At 37.0% G+C, this 13,534-nt stretch overlaps 1 protein-coding gene across 1 annotated transcript; it reads left to right on the top strand.

Moving 5' to 3' along the window:
* The first annotated feature begins 12,742 nt into the window (after positions 1-12,742).
* Positions 12,743-13,314, top strand: LOC113920072 (protein S100-A10). The gene has a single exon (XM_027590242.2). It carries the CDS (start codon positions 12,789-12,791, stop codon positions 13,080-13,082), a length of 294 nt encoding a protein of 97 aa, XP_027446043.1. The 5' UTR covers positions 12,743-12,788; the 3' UTR covers positions 13,083-13,314.
* The last annotated feature ends 220 nt before the right edge of the window (positions 13,315-13,534 follow it).

Below are 13,534 nucleotides of genomic sequence, written 5' to 3'. Positions count from 1 at the left end.
GATGTCAGCAGGACCACATTCTCATTAAAACCTAGAGGTGAGAATCCTTCCTTGTTTCTCTCCTAGTTTCCATTGGTTCGCTGGCAATCTTTGGCAATCCTTGGCTTGCAACTGCCTAACTCCAACCTATGTCTTCCTTCTTATATGGCATTCTCTTTGTGTCTCTATCTTCACATGGCCGTCTTCTTATAAAGATACCAGTCATGGGTGCCTGGGTGGCTCAGTCGGTTAAGCGTCTGCCTTCAGCTCAAGTCATGATCCCAGGGTCCTGGGATTGAGCCCTACATTGGGCTCCCTGCTCAGCGGGGAGTCTGCTTCTCCCTTTGCCCCTCCCCCCTGCTCATGCCCCCCCAAATAAATAAATAAAATCTTAAAAAAAAAAAAGACACCAGTCATATTGGATTAGGAGCCCACTCTACTGCAGTATAACTTCATCTTAACTAATTACAATTACCCTATTTCTAAATAAGATCACATTCTGAGGTACTGGGGGTTAGGATTTCAAAATATCTTTTTTGAGGGGACACAATTCAACTCATAACACTCTCTTCTCTTGACCACTCACCTGCAGTATTTAGTCCAATGCTGAGAATGTGACAGTGAATGCTATTTACTGATGTGTTTTAAGTTACTAGCTTATTCATCTGCCTGTCTACAAAAGAGCACAATAGCACCATTACTCCTTTGTGCCAACACACCAAATAGCTTCATTTTTAACATGACTGGAGAAAACAGTGAGTGGGATTTGGTCAAAATTGTGGTCATCCTGGCTGAAAGCTGGAATGAGAACTTGTCAGTGTCACTTATGATATGATGGAAATGTTGAACTTTAATAGAATATAGATTTACGAGGCATACTCAGGTGCTTCTGTGCTCTCATATCTGTTTAAGTCTTTCAAAGGACAGAGTATTACTCTCAATCACAATGTCACTATAATTAGTAATGGCAACATTTTCTTCAATTTGCCCTCAAGGGCCATAGAATCTCAGCCTGCCACCTGTGCAATTAGACTAACAGCAGGCAAAGAGCCAAAGATAGGGGGAGAGTTATGCTACCAAATCAAATGTGGGTTTGTTTTTAATTAACTATTCAAACTTGTGGTAGGGAAATCTGCTCTGATTGCACCCTGTCATTTATACATGTAAAATATGTTAAAAAATATATATATATTATATCCCTTTTTAGCGACTGACAGTTTTCAGAGTTCTTTCTCATTAGGCTCTTTCCAGTGGGACCCACAGGACTTAAGTTAATGATTGAGGGAGCTGCCCCATGCCAAGAAGTGTCCCTGAGAGCAACCAGGAAGATGGTTTGTGTGCCCCTCATTTACTTTATTCTGTCCAAGCAAACAGTTGGCAAGAGGAGGCATTTCCTATTGCCTGGGCAATGTTTTAATCACTATTTAAATATTTGCCATCCTGTCTTTGTTTTGGTTAAAATTGCAGAGTTAATGCGATACAGATTTGTACCTTCTGCTGAGTGAAATACAGGTTCCATCTTATGAACTAGAGCTATGTTCACCACAAATAGCTTCCCCACTCCCCACCTCCACTATTTGTCTTTCATTTTATGCATTGTATTAATTTTTTTATATCTTCTCAGTGCCTACAGGGTACCAACAAATTGCCCCCAGGCAGTTCTAACACATTAAGTTTCAGCAAACCTGGCCCTATGTGTGACTCACTGCAAAATTTAAGGACTCTTAAGTCAATTTCTCTGAATACCAGCCCAGAAAAATATCAGTCCCAGGCAAGAATCTCACCATCTGATGGATATTCTGGGGTCAAGGTAAAATGAGTTTCTGGCCACAGGCTAGCTTCTAATGGACAATGGGTCTGTGCCAAGGACTCCTTCTATTCCTTCTAATGAAGCTCTGTAAAGTTTCAGCTGCACTCAGGTTAACTTGGCTTCTTGTAACCTGATTTCTCCAAGCCTCACCAGCTGGGGTGTGCTTAAAGAGTCATATTAACAGTAATAACTCAAATTTCACTAGTTCCCGCTCCTACCTGCTGATGAAGGACCTTTGCCTCCTTTTTTTTTTTCCAGTACTTTCAGTAAAAGTGCCCTTTCTGTTTTAACATACAGTCAACTCTCTCTATATACAACTCTTCAGAAATCCAGCGGGAGCTGGACAGAAAAGAAACATGAATGACAGACATCATTCTCACTCCTCCTCACTAATAACCAAGATTTAGTTGAGTCAAGCTCATCCTGTCTGGCTTTCTCTGCCCCCGAGGATGAGCACCCTCTCAAGTATCTCCTCAGTCCTCATCAGAAAAGAGGCTTCCAATAGTCTTTTCCACCAGAACTGCCAGACATGTCAGAGAACCAGTAATGAATCCCACTTAGACTCTACCTGAGGATCCGAACAGTACTGAAGTAACTGCTCACTCCTCTGAAAAATACTTGGTTGAAATGAAAAGGTTTGGGGCTCTTATTCCAACAATTGCAGACAATAACTACTGTCAAGCCTTTTACAAAAGAATACTAGAAAAACTGGATGAACTATTTTAAAAAATATTTGATGGCATAAGAAAGTTAACATGATAATGAATAATTATCAGAACAGAACCTAAGAGAAGACATAGGATAGAAAAAGAATGAGGAGAGCCCTATAATAGTCCCAGCTCACTGCCATGAAATAGTTTCCAGACCATGGCACAGGAAAGGAAAACTCAGATGCAGTCCACAGACTCCCTATGATGAAGAGATGCACTTAAAAGTTTGGAAAGACCAATGTGGCTAAAGTTATCAGGATACAGGGAAAAGAAAGAGCTGCAGGGGAAAAGAAGTGGACTTCTGTAGAGGGTCACCCTCATATTCAAAGTGCTGATTAGTGCATACATGTGAGGAAACTAGCAGAAGCCCAGGGAAGAACTCTATGAAAGAATTATAAAGAACAGTACGTGGGTCCGGTGTCTTGCTCCTCCAGAATAGGTCCCTTTGAGTGAGGATTAAAGGGGTGTAGAGAAATTATATTCATTCATCTTTAATATTTCATAACATTCATCAGCTGACCCTGCCCTGAGGACACCATGGTGGATGAAACAGCCCCAGTCTCCATGCTATGGAGCTCACAGTTCTGTGGGGGGACTTAGATGCATCACCATCACCAGGAAAAGGAAGGGCCTACCTACAGGTTCATGCCAGGTGCTGGAATCCCATGAGCTATCATTGAGGGAGAAAACACAGGTGTGAGAACATGGGAATGTCCCAACAGACCAGAAGAAGACGGAGAGAGATTATTCAAAAGTGGGATATGGCATATTCAGTGTTGAAGGTCTTCAGTACTAATAGGAAAAGATCATCAAGACCTTGTGGTAAGCAGAAAAAAGTGTGATATCAATGTATATGGACATATATGCATATAAAGATGCATAAAGAGGTAACTAGAAAGAGTTACAACAAAATATTGACAGCAATTACTTTTGAGAGGAGAAAATGATACCATGACCAGCCATAAAGTGAGCTCCTCTTCTCCTCCATACTCTTTTTATTACTTGATTCTTTATGAGAATGTATTTGTGTAAAAGTTGTATAAATAAAAAAATCCCAAATAAATAAACCAACAGGTTGAAAGATTAAAAAAAAAAGGAGGGGGGCATCTGGGTGGCTCAGTCCTTAAGCGTCTGCCTTCAGCTCGGGTCATGATCTCAGGGTCCTGGGATCAAGCCCTGCATCGGGTTCCCTGCTCGGCAGGAAGCCTGCTTCTCCCTCTCCCACTCCCCCTACTTGTGTTCCCTCTCTTGCTGTCTATCTAAAAATAAAGTAAGGAAGGAAGAAAAGAAAGAAAGAAAGAAAGAAAATAAAGAAAGAAAGAAAGAAAGAAAGAAAGAAAGAAAGAAAGAAAGAAAGAAAGAAAGAAAGAAAGAAAGAAAGAAAGAAAGAAAGAAGAAAGAAAGAAGAAAGAAAGAAAGAAAGAAAGAAAGAAAGAAAGAAAGAAAGAAAGAAGAAAGAAAGAAAGAGAAAGAAGGAAAGAGAAAGAAAGAAGAAAGGAAGGAAGGAAGGAAGGAAGAAGAAGAAAAAAAGAAAGAAAGAAAGAAAGAAAGAAAGAAAGAAAGAAAGAAAGAAAGAAAGAAAGAAAGAAAGAAAGAAAGAAAGAAAGAAAGAAAGAAAGAAAGAAAGAAAGAAGAGAAGAAAGAAAGAGAAAGAAAAGAAAGGAAGAAAGAAAGAAGAAGAAAGAAAGGAAGGAGGAAGGAAGGAGGAGGAAGGAAGGAAGGAAGAAGGAAGGAAGAGAAGAAAAAAGAAAGAAAGAAGAAAGAAAGGCAGGCCAGCCCCTGGAGCTCTCACATGAGGACAGGAAAACTGTCCCCACCAGCCAGATTGGAAAACTTCATAATTTATAGAAATTAAATAGAGTATTCAAAAATTCTTACCTCAGTAATGGGAAATAATTAGTCCTAGATTAAACAGTGTTCTAGTCCCACCTAACAAATATTAAAAGTAAAATTTTAAAAGGATCAGTTTCTAAGAAACTTAAAATGCATTCCATCACAGAAAATCTCAATAAATTTATAAGAATAAAAACACAGGGGCACCCGGGTGGCCAGGCGGTTGGGCGTCTGCCTTCGGCTCGGGTCATGATCCCAGGGTCCTGGGATCGAGTCCCACATTGGGCTCCCTGCTCAGTGGGGAGTCTGCTTCTCCCTCTCACTCTCCCTCTGTGCTCTCTCTCTCAAATAAATAAATAAAATCTAAAAAAAAAAAAAAAAAAACACAGAACCCAGCAATGAAAAATTTATAATGTCTTATATTCTATCAAAAGATATTGGGCATGCTCTTTCATCTGGGCTGCCAACATGCCATCCAGACTGAATAAGACCTGAAAACTTCAGGGCCACATGAGCCAAGGCCAAGGCCACATCAGCAAGCACTGGAAGCCCCCAGAAGGCCTGGGTGATGCTAGCAGCATGCATCATCACAAGATCAACTTCCACAAATATCACCCAGATATTTGTTAGAAATATCTGGTTTGCTTTCTTCTGCCCAACTGTTAACCTGGATAAACTATGGACCTTGGTCAGTAAGCAGACACAGGTAAATGCTGCCAAAAACAAGACTGGAGCTGTTCCTATCATTGATGTGGTACAATCAGGCTACTTCAAAGTTTTGGGAAAGGGACAGCTCCCAAAACAGCTTGTCACCATGAAGACCAAACTCTTCAGTGGAAGGGCTAAAGAGAAAATTAAGGGTATTAAGGGTATGGGGCCGGGGCAGGGGAGGGGGGCCCGTGTCCTGGTAGCTTGAAGCCACACGGTGGGAGGTTCATTAAATACTAACAAGCGCTTTTTTAAAAAAAAGGCATGCAAAGAAACAGGAAAGTATTGAGGAAAAAAAATCAACCAACCCCAAACTGACATAGATGTTAAAAATAACAGACAACAGCTTTTAAAAGAATAAGTATATTCCATAAATTCAAAAAGTTAAATAGAAACAGAAAATATATTTTAAAAAGTCAAACTTCTAGAGATGAAAACTACACTGGAAGAAATTCAGCAGATAAAACACTGAGAAGAAAATATCACTGAAATAAAACACTTAGAAAAAAGAGTTTAAAAATAATTAAGAGTAAACTATAGTACAACTTCAAACTGTCTAATATACAGGTAACTGGAGTCCCCAGTGAAAGACACAGAAAGGAAGCAGGAAAAATAATGCCAAAATAACGTCAAAGAAATAATGGTTCAAACGTTTTCCAGACTTGATGAAAATCAAATCCACATATCCAAGAAGCTCAATAAACCTCAAGGACAAGAAATATAAGGAAAACTACACCAAAACCCATCATAATCCAATTGCTCAAAATCCCTGGTAGATAAAAAACAAACTTGAAAGCAGCCATAGAAAAAGCCATAGGAACAAAGACAAGACTGACAGAAAATTTCTTGTTAGAAATAATGCAAACAAGAACATAGTAGATCAACATCTTTAAAATTAAAAAAAAATAAAAATAAGGCAAGGACAATCTCTTCAATAAATGATGTTGAGAAAACTGGTTTTCTACATGCAGAAGAATGAAATTAGGCCCTTATCTCACTCCATATACAAAATTCAACTCAAAATAGATTAAAGACTTAAATATAGGACCTAAAGTCATAAAACTATTAGAAGAAAACACAAGGAAAAAAGCCACTTGACAATGATGTAGACAATTATTTTTTTGGATATGACCCAAAAGCATAAGCAACAAAAGCAAAAATAGACAAATGGAATCGCATCAAACTAAAAGATTTCTGCACAGCAAAGGAAACAATCAATAAGGTGAAGAAGCAACCCATGAAATGAGAGAAAATATTTGCAAACCATACATCTGATAAGGGGTTAATATCCAAAATATATAAGGAACTCAACTCAATAACAAGAAAACAAAAAACCAGATTAAAGAATGGGTAAAGGACATGAATTGACATTTCTCAAAAGAAGACATACAAATGGCCAACAGATATATGAAAAGATACTGAATATCACTAATTATCAGGGAAATGCAAATCAAAAACACAATAAAGTATCACCTCACACCTATTAAAATGATTATAATCAAGAAGACAAAAGATAACAAGTGTTGATGTGGCTATGGAGGAAAGAGTCTTTGTGCACTGTTGATCAGAATGTAAATTGTTACAGCCATTATGGAAAACAGTATAAAGGTTCCTTAAAAAATTTTAAATAGAACTACCATATGATCTAGCAATCCCACTTCTGGGTATATATTTAAAGGAAATGAAATCAATATTTCAAAGAGATATCTGCACTCATGTTCATTAAAGCATTATTCACAATAGCCAAAATATAGAAACAACCCAAGTGTCCATTGACAGATGAATGGATAAAAGAAAGGTGAAATATGTATATATGTATATGATATGATATATATTCATGTATATGCATACCTCTGTTAGAACATGAAACATTAGAGCTTGTTTTTGTTACTTTGATTCTGTCTATATCATTCTCTGCACCATCATTTTTCTTTGAAGTTATTCTTTCAGTCCTACTCTTTTTCTTTTATCAAATTATGGGATCCTTGAAGTCAAGGCCCCTTTATATAACTAGTGCCAAACAGAGGATTAAACATGTAGCAGGGCCTCAGTAAAGGTACAATAAGTGAACCTGATAATCTTAGAATGGAAGGGAGATGTGAAAAACCTGAGGGACCTGAACAGCCACTGTGGACTATGGAAAAGTTGTTAAGTAGGACTAAGTCAAATGGTATCTGAGTGATACTGAAATTCAGCTGAGATTGGGAACCTTCACTATGGGTCTAATCAGCAAGTGCTTCCTGGAGGTAAGGATGGCAAAACAATGAGGAAGAAACAATTTCAATTTTGGCAACAATGATTATCCAAGGGGGCCCAGAGAGTAGTCAGATAAATGACTCAAGATTGACTAATTGATCAAAGTAAGCCTGAGAGAACTATGAGTATTCTCCACTTGCACAAGTTTCTGGAGAAGCAACACCATCATGGGAAATCCAGTCTTCATGTAAGGTGAGGAATAAAGTTAATGTGCTAAGAAAAGATTCATATGATTTCCAAATTCCTTAGTGAACAAATGAGGGTGTTAGTAAAATTGGTGGCAGAAAAGTCAGAGAAAAGCATGCTTTGGGTTTGGATTTTGATAACTGGACTGAGAAAATTAACAGGTGAATAGGAGACAAAGGAATATTATTTAGTCATGAGAAAGAAGGAATTTCTGCCATTTGCACCAACATGGATCAACCTGGAGGACATTATGTGAAGTGAAATAAGCCAGATAGAGAAAGACAAATACTACATGATCTCATTTATATATGGATTCTTTAAAAAAAAAAAAAAAAAGTCAAACTTACAGAAGCACAGAATAGAATGGTTATTACCAGGAGCTGAGGAGTGTGGGGAAAACAGGGAGATGTTAGTCAAATGGTATAAAGTTGCAGGAAAAAATAAAAGAAAGCTGAATTAAATTAGAATTAAATTAGAATTCTATGCCCAATGGAAATATTTTTCAAAAACAAAGGTAGAATGGCGTGCCTAGGTGGCACAATCAGTTAAGTGTCTGACTCAGTTTCAGCTCAGGTTGTGATTTCAGCTCAGGTTGTGAGATTGAGCCCTGCATCAGGCTCCATGCTCAGTGCAAAGTCTGCTTGAGATTCTCTCTCCCTCTCCCTCTGCCCCTCCTGCTCATACTCTCTCTCTCTCTCTCTAAAATAAATAAATCTTGGGGCGCCTGGGTGACTCAGTTGTTAAGTGTCTGCCTTCTGCTTAGGTCATGATCCCAGGGTCCTGGAATCAAGCCCCGGGATCTCAGGGGGGAGTCTGCTTCTCCCTCTCCCACTCCCCCTGCTTCTGTTCCCTTTCTCTTGCTGTGTCTCTCTCTGTCAAATAAATAAATAAAATCTTTAAAGTAAATAAATATATAAATCTTTAAAAAGAAAAAAAAAGCCCAAAGGTAGAATAAAGACATTTTCAGACACATAAAGCTGAACAAATTCATCACCAATAGACTCACACTGCAAAAATGTTACGGAAGTCCTTGAGGCAGAAGGAAATATGGATCTACACAAAGGAATGAAGAGTACCTAGGGTTAGGGTTAGGGTTAGAGTTAGAGCTAACAGTAACTACATGGATCAATTTGTAAGATGCTTCCAATAGTGTTTAAATCCTGTAAAACATAATTCATGCTTTAAACAAAAATAATAAGATATGGTAGGCTTATATATGATTAAGCAAAATGTGTGAGAACAATACCATGAAGGCCAAGAGTGGAGAAATGGAAGAATGCTACACATGAAGAGGTATAATATCATTCAAAAATAGACAGTGTTAAGAATGCATAACAAAGTCTTAAAGAAACTATGAAAATAACGAAAAAGAATTATTGTATCTAAAACACCAAAAAGGAGATAAATGGAGTCATTAAAAAAATACTCAAATCTGGAGCGCCTGGGTGGCTCAGTCAGTTAAGCATCCAACTCTTGATTTCAGCTCAGGTCCTGATCTCAGGGTCGTGAGATTGTGCCCCATGTTTTTCTCTCTCTCTCCCTCTCCCTTTGCGCCTCCCCCACCCCCCTTCTCTCTCTCTAAAGAAAAAAAATCAATCAAAAAACAACAACAAATAATAACAATGAAAGAAGAGGAGGAACATAGAAGAAATGGGACAGATAGAAGACAAAGAGCAAAGTGGCAGATTTCAACTTAACTATATCAATAGTTATATAAATGGTCTAAGATTTTTTTTTTTTATTTGACAGAGAGAGAGAGAGAGAGACACAGCAAGAGGGGGAACACAAGCAGGGGGAGTGGGAGAGGGAGAGGCAGGCCTCCCGCGGAGCAGGGAGCCCGATGCAGGGCTCGATCCCGGGGTGGGATCACAACCGGAGCCAAGGGCAGATGCCCAATGACTGAGCCACCCAGGCGCCCCTATATAAATGGTCTAAATATTCCAATTAACAGGCACAGATTTCCAGATTTGATTTCAAAAAGCAAGATCCAGCTATATGCTGCCAAGAAGAACCACACTTTATATACAAAGTCACAAACAGATTACAAGTTAAAAGGCTAGAAGAAGATATATCAAGCTAACACAAATTTTTTAAAAACTGGAGTGGCTATGTTAATATCTGACAAAGTAAATTTTAGAGAAAGGAATATCTGGAGGGGGATAAAGCTGACAAATCAATTAATCAGTAGGACATAGGAATCTTAAATTTTTATATACTCAGTGACAGAACTTAAAATGCGTAAAGAAAAAAAGGGGGAAAGACCAATCCACAAAGATGAGTGTATTTCAATACACTCTCTCAATTATTGACTAAATAAATAGAGGGAAAGTCAGTAAGGATATACATTTGAAAAACACGATCAACCAACTTGATATAATTGATATTTCTGGAACAATCCACCAAACAGCAAATATACATTTTTTTTTCAAGTTCATACAGACCATTCCTGAAATAGATCATATTCTTGGCTATAAAAAAATCTCAAATTTGAAAAGACATGAGTCATACAAAATATGTTCTCTGACCACCAGAATTAAATTAGAAATCAATAACAGAATTATCTCTGGAAAATAACAGAATTATCTCCCAGATATTAAGAACAAAATAAAATATGTGTAAGTAACCCATAGATCAAAAACAAAAATCAAAAGGGACATTAGAAAGTATCTGAACTGAATGAAAATTAATATGTAATATATCAAAATGCATGAGATGCTGCTATAGCCATAATTTAAAGGGAAATCTATAGCCCTAATGCCTACATTAGAAAAAAAAAAATCAAATGAATAGCATAAAGCTCCAACTTAAAGTAAGCAAGTAAAAAATATCAGAAGAGAAATCAATAAAATAGTAAAAAGGAAAACAATAGAGAAAATTAATGAAACCAAAACCTCGCTCTTTGGAAAGTTCAATGAAATGGACAAAGCTCTACCCAGACTAAGAAGGGAAAAAAAAGAAGACACAAATTATGAATATCAGCAAGGAGAGAAGTCACATCGTTACAGATACAACAGATACTAAAAGGAAAAGAAGGAAGTGTAAAAACCTTATGCCAATCTGACAATTTAAGTGAAACGAACGAACTCCTTGAAAACATAATCACCAAACTCAAGCAAAAATAAATAGATTACTGAAAAGTTGCCATAGTTTCTTAAAAAGTTAAATTTGTGGTTAAAAGTCTTCTATAAAGATAAGCCCAGGCCCAAATGGCTTTACTGGTAAATTCAACTGAACATATAAGGATGAAACAATACTATTTCTACACAGACTTTTCCAGAAAGTTAAAGAAGAGGGGATATTTCCCAACTTATTCTTCGAAGTCATCATTACACTGATAGCAAAACCAAAGACATTACAAGAAAACCAAGGTCAATATCCTAATATAGATACAAAAATTCTAGACACAGTTTTGGCGAATCAGATTCAACAATAGGTAAAAAGGATAAAACATCATAACCAAGTAGGGTTTGTGCCAGGAATGCAAGGCTGATTTAACATTCAAAAATCAATGTAATTCACCATATCAACAAATAAAAAAAAGAAAAACCATGTATCATTTCAATACATCTATAAAAAGTATATGACAAAGTCCAACCTTGATTCTTATAAAAACTCCCAGCAAACTAGGAATAGAAAGGAACTTCCTCAAATGGACAGGATATCTACAAAAATCCTAGAGTCAACATTCCACTTAATAGTGTGGATTCCTTTCCTCTAAGATCAGGAATATCTACTTTCACTTCTTTATTCACACTATACTGAAGGTTATAACCAGTGCAATAAGATAAAAAAGAGAAATCAAAGGCATAAAGATTGGAAAGAGAGAAGTAAAAAGAAGGTGCCATGATCATCTGGGTGGAGATCTGATGGAATGTACAAAGAAGGTACTAGAAGTAATAATGAGCTAACTAATATAGCAATGTTGCAGTATTATAATATCAATATATAAGAATTAATCATGTTTCTACATACAAGCAATGAATAATCAGAACATGAAATTTAAAAAATATGCACAGTAACATAAAAAATATGAAAACCTTAGAAAAATAACAAAACATTGCTGAGAGAATTTAAGAAGGTCAAAATGAATGGAGAACTATATCTTGTTCATGAATTGGAGTACTCAATTTTTTTAAGATGTCAAATTTTGCTAAGCTGATATATAGATGCAACACACAATCCCAATCAAAATCTCAGTGGGCACTTTTGTAGAAAGGAACAACTGATTCTAAAATTCATATGGAAATGCAAAGGACCTGGGTAGCTAGAAAAATTTCAAAAAATAAGAACAAAGGTGGAGGATTTACACTACTCGATTTTAAGACTTATAAAATTATAGTAACCAACATAGTGTGGTATAGGCATAAAGATGACAGAGAGATCACTGGAATAGAAGAGAAGGTCCAGAAATAGATGCAAACATACACTGACAACTGATTTTCAACAAAGGTACAAAGTCAATTCAATGGAAAAACAATAGCCTTTTTAACAAACGGTGAAAAGGAACAATTGGATATCTAGATGCAAAAATTAACTTCATAACGTAACTTACATCATATATAAAAAATAACTCAGAAAACCCAAACATTGTTGAGAAAAATAAAGATCTAAAAAAAAAAAAACAGAGAACTTGTTCTTAGATTTGAAGACTTGATAGTAAAGAGATGAGTTCTCTCTAAATTGATCTATAGATTCTATGAAATCCCCATCAATATCTCAACTTTGAAGATGAAGAGGAAAGATTTGCTAAGTTGATTCCAATACTTAACATACAAGTGCAAAAGCCTGTAATAGTTAAGATATTGTTTTTAAAAAATAATTTTGGAAGACTCCATCTACTGGACATCAAGACTAGCTAAAAAGCACAGTAAATGAAGCAGTGTAAAATTAGCCTAAAAACAGACAAATGGACTAATGAAATAGATAGAATAGTCCAGAAAGATTTATGACAAAAATGGTGCAATAGAATATCAATATGGAAAAAAAGTTAAAATTCAACCCCCTTTCTCACTCTATACACAAAAATCAATTCCAGGTGGACTATAGATCAAACAAAAAAGATAAAACAATAACCTTTTAGAATATAATATTGGTAAATATATTCAAAATCTCTGGGTAGAGGAAGATATCTTAAACAGAACACAAAAGGCATTAACTGTAAAGGAAAACAGAGATCAAATTGACTCCATTAAAATTAAGAATTTCTATTCATTGAAAGATAGCATTAAGAAATCACACAGTAGCGTCCCAGCCAGCAAATCGTCCCAGCCGCGCCTCGGGCCAAGGTTTCAATAGACCTCACCAAAATGCCATCTCAAATGGAACATGCCATGGAAACCATGATGTTCACGTTTCACAAGTTTGCTGGGGATAAAGGCTACTTAACAAAGGAGGACCTGAGAGTACTCATGGAAAAGGAGTTCCCTGGATTTTTGGAAAATCAAAAAGACCCTCTGGCCGTGGACAAAATAATGAAGGACCTGGACCAGTGCCGAGATGGCAAAGTGGGCTTCCAGAGCTTCTTCTCGCTAATTGCTGGGCTCACCATCGCATGCAATGACTATTTTGTAATACACATGAAGCAGAAGGGAAAGAAGTAGGCAACATGAGCAACACTCCCGCCCACCCAATGAGAGTTCTCCCGAAGGATCTCTAGGAATCTGTCCCACAGCTTCCCCCTGTATAAAGGATTCCATGAGCAGATCGGGACCCTCAGAAAATGTACAAATAAAATCCAACCCCCATTTGAGAAGCAGAGAAAGAAAAGTCAGATAAGCTTTTGATTTTTATATTGCTTGCACCCTTACCCTCAATAAACAAATTCCTTCTTCAGTTAAAAAAAAAAAAAAAGAAATCACACAGTACAAGAAGATATTTGCATATATACCCAACAAATGGCTCATATCTAGGATACTTAAACAACTCCTACAAATCAGTAAGAAAAAGACAAACAGGGGCGCCTGGGTGGTGCAGCCAGTTAAGTGACCAACTCTTGATTTTGGCGCAGGTGTGACCTCAGGGTAATGAGATTGAGCACTGCGTCGGGCCCCAT

The sequence above is a fragment of the Zalophus californianus genome, chromosome 3 (genome assembly GCF_009762305.2).
Source record: "Zalophus californianus isolate mZalCal1 chromosome 3, mZalCal1.pri.v2, whole genome shotgun sequence".
Lineage (NCBI taxonomy): Eukaryota > Metazoa > Chordata > Mammalia > Carnivora > Otariidae > Zalophus > Zalophus californianus.
Note: the sequence above shows the minus strand (reverse complement) of the source record. Positions and strands in the feature narration are given on the sequence as shown.

Bases quoted from the DNA above. Each gene is read 5' to 3' on its own strand.
- LOC113920072 (XM_027590242.2), top strand. From the start codon at position 12,789: ATGCCATCTCAAATGGAACATGCCATGGAAACCATGATGTTCACGTTT.